At 44.1% G+C, this 5,676-nt stretch overlaps 1 protein-coding gene across 1 annotated transcript in view; it reads right to left on the bottom strand.

The window, feature by feature from the left end:
* mcf2a (MCF.2 cell line derived transforming sequence a) overlaps window positions 1–5,676 on the bottom strand; it is a 175,636-nt gene that overhangs the window by 53,393 nt on the left and 116,567 nt on the right. The window contains exons 9-11 of the mRNA XM_043705219.1: window positions 4,141–4,260; window positions 2,218–2,409; window positions 1,739–1,930 (exon numbers count right to left, since the gene is read on the bottom strand). Coding sequence (XP_043561154.1) covers window positions 1,739–1,930; window positions 2,218–2,409; window positions 4,141–4,260 — 504 coding nt within the window. The remainder of the gene's footprint in view (window positions 1–1,738; window positions 1,931–2,217; window positions 2,410–4,140; window positions 4,261–5,676) is intronic.

Genomic DNA, 5,676 nt, shown 5'->3' with positions numbered 1-5,676 from the left:
ATTCATATACCCATCCAAATGCCTCTTAAATGTTGCAATTGTACCAGCCTCCACCACATCCTCTGGCAGCTCATTCCATACACATACCACCCTCTGCGTGAAAAAGTTGCCCTGTAGGTCTCTTTTATATCTTCTCCCTCTCACCCTAAACCTATGCCCTCTAGTTCTGGACGTCCCCCCAAGGAAAAGAATTTGCCTATTTACCCTATCCATGCCCCTCATAATTTTGTAAACCTGAGCAAGCCCACGCAGACACAGAGAGAATGTGCAAACTCTATACAGACAGCCGCCCAAGGTTGGAATCGAACTTGGGTCCCTGGCGCTGTGAGTCAGCAATGCTAACCACTGAGTCACCGTGCCACCCCCAGCCACCGTGCTGCCTCATGGTGTTCCTTTTTATTCTGTCTTCAAAATTGGACAATTTGACACTTTCCACACAATGTACTCCAATTATCATTACACTTTTATCGAACTCTGTCTTGAATAAATTCAATAATTCAGCCTCCACTGGCTTGTGGGGGAAGGGAATTCCGCTTGCAAGTCTCCGACAGATGGACACTATCCTCATTCGCATTCTGTGGGAGACCAACATTTTAATGAAATTCAAGAGGAGATCAGTCAGGGCAGATTCCCAGATTGGAATGAGGGCATGGAAAGGGTTTGCACTGTCACAAGATGTTGCTCAAAGTTTACGTTGCATCGAGTTTAACAAGATGAGGACAGCATTGAACAGCCCAAATTTTGTGGGGTAGGCGCTTCATGGGATGCCCCATTAATTAAACGTTGTTCTGTAACTTTGAATCAAGTTATGCCATGGTTGGCATGGTGGCTTAGTGGTTAGCACTGCTGCCTCACAGCACCTGGGTCCCAGGTTCGATTCCAGCCTCGGGTGATTGTCTGTGTGGAGTTTGCACATTCTCCCCGTGTCTGCGTGGGTTTCCTCCCACAGTCCAAAGATGTGCAGGTCAGGTGAATTGGCCATGCCAAATTGCCCAAAGTCTTCGGTGGACACTTTGGAGGGTCGGTGTGAACCGGTTGGGCCAAAGGGCCTGTTTCCACACTGTAGGGAACTTAATTTCAAAACTGCTTTGCCATAATTTGCTGATAATGGTGAAGAAAGAGGAACAGGACTCCCAGTTGAACAAACAGCTGGACCAACACCATATGAAGCAGATGTGGCAGGAGATTGATGAGCAGCATGGTTGATAGGCTAGGTACAATGGGCCAAATGGCCTGTTCCTGTGCTGTAAATTCAAAGTAATTCCATGTTCCTCAGAAAGGACGGATTCAGCACATTATTGCAGAGTCAGAATGAGAGAACGAGAGGGAAAACCCAAACAGATATAACATCAGCAATAGTTTAAAGAAGAATTTAGATTAGATTATTTACAGTGTGGAAACAGGCCCGTCAGCCCAACAAGTCCACACCGACACACAACCCACCCAGACCCATTCCCCGACATTTACCCCTTCACTTAACACTATGGGCAATTTAGCGTGGCCAATTCACCTAACCTGCATATTTTTGGACTGTGGGAGGAAACCCATGCAGACACAGGGAAAATGTGCAAACTCCACACAGTCGCCTGGGACAGGAATTGAACCCGGTCTCTGGTGCTGTGAGGCAGCAGTGCTAACCACTGTGCTGCCCATTTATGACATAAAGGGATTTGCAACTGATAATCTACAGTCCGCTGCTAGATCTCAACAATACACAAGGTTTGTTATTGTTCAGTACCTTAATGTGTGTTGTGAGGATGAGTCCAAATTCACTGTATAACTCTTCAGGATCACACTGTAGGTAGTCTCCTGAGCTTTCTAGAAATTTCTCGATTTCTTGCAGCGCTCTCTTTGCTCCTTCCTGTGACTGACACTTGTCCATGGGCTGAGAGGCGAGGAGATATGCACCTTCATCACACCACTGCAGACCCTGCAAGGACCAGAACATGTACATCACACCATTACAGACTCTGGAAGGACCAGAACATGTACATCACACCATTACAGACCCTGGAAGGACCAGAACATGTATATCACACCATTACAGACTCTGGAAGGACCAGAACACCTCCATCACACCATTACAGACTCTGGAAAGACCAGAACACCTCCATCACACCATTACAGACCCTGGAAGGATGAGGGCAGTCCAGCTGGATCCCAGCTTCTTCGTCCAAGTTGAGCAGCTGCATTTAACAGAACTCTGAGGTTGCTCACCTGCTGCAGCTGAGTGTGAAGCTCCAGTGATTTGTTAAGGGTGACGTATTTGCTCCTCATTTCATCAAGCAGGTCATCACAGCAGTGGCGGAGTTCCTTGCATTTCTCGCGGATTAAATCCTCTGCGTAATGGTGATTGGATATCAACTGGTCTCCTTGTGAAAGCAGCAGTTGGGCATTGTCAATTAGTTCCTGTCAAGAATACATTCCATTTAGCTGGTGTTCAAAGGCATCAACCACACTTTCTTCTTGGATAGTCAGGCCATGGCTTGACTCTGTGAGAGCACAGAGTTATACAATACAGTAGGCTATTCTGTCCATTGTGCCTCATCCAGATCTTTGACAAAGCTATCCAATTGATGCTACTCCAACTATTCATCCCCCATAGACTGGCCTGCAAACTTCCCCCCTTCAACTATTTACCCAGACCTCTTTTGAATGTTATTGTTGAATCACTTCCACTGACCTTTCACTAGAGTGCACCAGACTAGAAACATAGAATATTGGAGGAGAGGTGGTCATTCAGCCCTTTGAGTCTGTTCCACCATTCAACATGGCTGATCAGGCAAATCAGAACCCTATTCCCATTTCTCCCCAATACCCTTTGACCCCTTTAGCCCTTAAAAACTTTGTCTAACTACTTCCTGATAACATTCCATGTTTTGGCCTCAACCGCTTCCTGTCAGTTAGGGTTAAGGTTAGAATTCCACTCTCTGGGTGAAGACATTTCTCCTCATCCAAGTCCTAAACGATTTATCCCATATCCTTAGTCTGTGACAAAAACAGAAATTGCTAGAAAAGCTGAGCAGGTCTGGCAGGGTCTGTGGAGAGAAATCCGCGTTAATGTTTCGGGTCATGTGACCCTTCCTCAGAACTGCGTGGTTCTGGACTCCCCAGTCATCAGGAAGATCCTTCCTGCACTTACCTTGTGTACGTCCGTTAGAATTTTATAGGTTGCTCGGAGATCATCCCTCATTCTTCTCAACTCCAGTGACAATACACAGTAGTCCCTTATGCCCCATAGACTAGGATTACACGAAGAGTTGGGAACAGCAAATCTACTCAAAGAGGATCCTATACCTACTAGTCACGGGAGTCCCTTACAACTAGGTGCATGGATCAAGGACAGATCTCCCGCTTTTACTCCACATAAACTGGAAAATTGGGATTTTATAACAGGAAAACAAATTACAATAATGAAGAGCAATTAGTGAGCATTGTTTAAGTTTGAGTTGGAGTGTCTTATGCAGATTATTTCTGAAGAAGAGATTACGAGGAGGAGATTGGCCCAAGATAATGATGCCCATTTTGAAGAGCTGTGGTAGGCATGATAGGCCGAATGGCCTTCTTTGGCACGGTGGCATTTGTTGGATTGTGTACAGAAGAGACCAGATGATGAAATGCAGCAAGGTGGATGTGTCAGAACCTGTTTCCTCCTCAGTCAGGGATGTCCTGAATAAAAGTGGAAGGGAGTCACAAAGCAGGTGAAGAAAAAGGAGTATGGGGAAATAAGTGGGAGAATTCTGTGTGGAATATATGTACACAACAGCACAGAAAGGCTGGATTGAAGCATATGCCTCTGAGATGTGGCTCCAGCATAACCCCAACAATCTCCACTGAGTACTATTTGTAAGACTTGGATTTTAGATTTAGATTTTCATTGTTATGTGTACTCAAGCACTAAAGTACAGGAGTCCAATGAAAAGTATATAATGTCATCATACAAGGCACTATTTTAAATATAAATACCTAGGTACAGAATCACAAGAAAAAGATAAAAAGAAAGAACAAATTTAAAAGTTAAACATTACAGTAATTCTTAGCATTATGCAGAAAAATAAAGAAAAAAAGCTAAAAGTCAAACATTAGAGTCTTCATTACTTGGCTCTTTTCAATCAAATTGTTACAAGTACGTTATATTACCTGAGATTGTTCATCAAAGTTACTTAACTCTCGAAGAGCTTGTTCCGAATGAGCCACATTGTCACCAGTTTCTGGAATATCTCCACCCTCAGATGCTAAATAATCCAAGGCAGCTTTTACCTGCAGAACCAAATAGAATTGAGCATACTCATAACAAGCAAGATGGCTAGTCATCACAGAGAAGAAATAAAAAGTCCTTTTCTATTGAGAAGTAATTCAATTCATTTGTGTATATACTGGACCTCACTGAACAGCAATCTGCTAAAGAATATACAAGCAGGGCTGTTCGACTGACGTACAAAATGATGAACGCAAAATAAAAACTGTGCTTCATCAAAATCAAGTATCACTGGCTGCACATCCCTTACACTGAAAACTGTTGGGTAAACACCCAAAAATAACAAAAAAAAGCCCCAAGGACAGATATGGTAAAATTATACCCCAGAAAATGACAACAAAAAGTGACAGAAAAGGTTTTGCAGAATGTAAAATTACAGGAAGTTCACACTTTACAGAAGACTTTATCACCAAATGTGTATTTGATACTGTGCAACTGGAGTTACTTTTTCTTAGAATTGAGTCAAGGAATCCAGCATTTATTTCCCATCCTTAGTTGCGCCCTTGAGAAGGTGGGGGTGAGCTGCATTCTTGAACCGCTATCGTCCATGTGCTGTGGGTTGACCAAAATGCCCTTAGTGAAGGAATTCTAGGATTTTGACCCAATGACAGTGAAGAAACAGCAATATATTTCCAAGTCAGGACAATGAGTGGCTTGGAGGGGAATTTGCAGGAGGTGGTGTTCCCATGTAGGAGGATTTGAGCTATAGTGAGAGGTTGAATAGGCTAGGGCTGTTTTCCCTGGAGCATTGGAGGCTGAGGGGTGACCTTATCGAGATTTATAAAATCATGAAGGGCATGGATAGGATAAATAAACAAAGTCTTTTCCCCGGGGTGGGGGAGTCCAGAACTAGAGGGCATAGGTTTAGGGTGAGAGGGGAAAGATAAAGAAGAGACCTAAGGGGAAACCTTTTCACACAGAGGGTGGTACGGGTACGGAATGAGCTGCCAAAAGAAGTGTTGGAGGCTGGTACAATTGCAGCATTTAAAAGGCATCTGGATGGGTAAATGAATAGGGAGAGTTTGGAAGATATGGGCCAGGTGCTAGCAGGTGGGACTAGATTGGGTTGGGATATTTGGTCGGCATGGACAAGTTGGACTGAAGGGCCTGTTTCCATGCTGTACATTTCTATGACTTTATCTGCTGCCCTTGTGTTCTAGATGAAACTGGTCATGGGTTTGGAAGGTGCTGTCTTTGGTGAATTTCTGCAGTACATCTTGTAAATATTACACACTGCTGCTACTGAGTGTCAGTGGTGGATGGAGTGGATGCTTGTGGATGTAGTGCTAATAAAGAGGGCTGCTTTGTCCTGGATGGTGTCAAGCTTCTTGAGTGTTGTTGGAGTTGCACCCATCCAGGCAACTGGGGAATATTCCATCACACTCCTGATTTGTGCCTTGTAGATGGTGGACAGGCTT

This window comes from Chiloscyllium plagiosum, chromosome 15, assembly GCF_004010195.1.
Source record: "Chiloscyllium plagiosum isolate BGI_BamShark_2017 chromosome 15, ASM401019v2, whole genome shotgun sequence".
Lineage (NCBI taxonomy): Eukaryota > Metazoa > Chordata > Chondrichthyes > Orectolobiformes > Hemiscylliidae > Chiloscyllium > Chiloscyllium plagiosum.
Note: the sequence above shows the minus strand (reverse complement) of the source record. Positions and strands in the feature narration are given on the sequence as shown.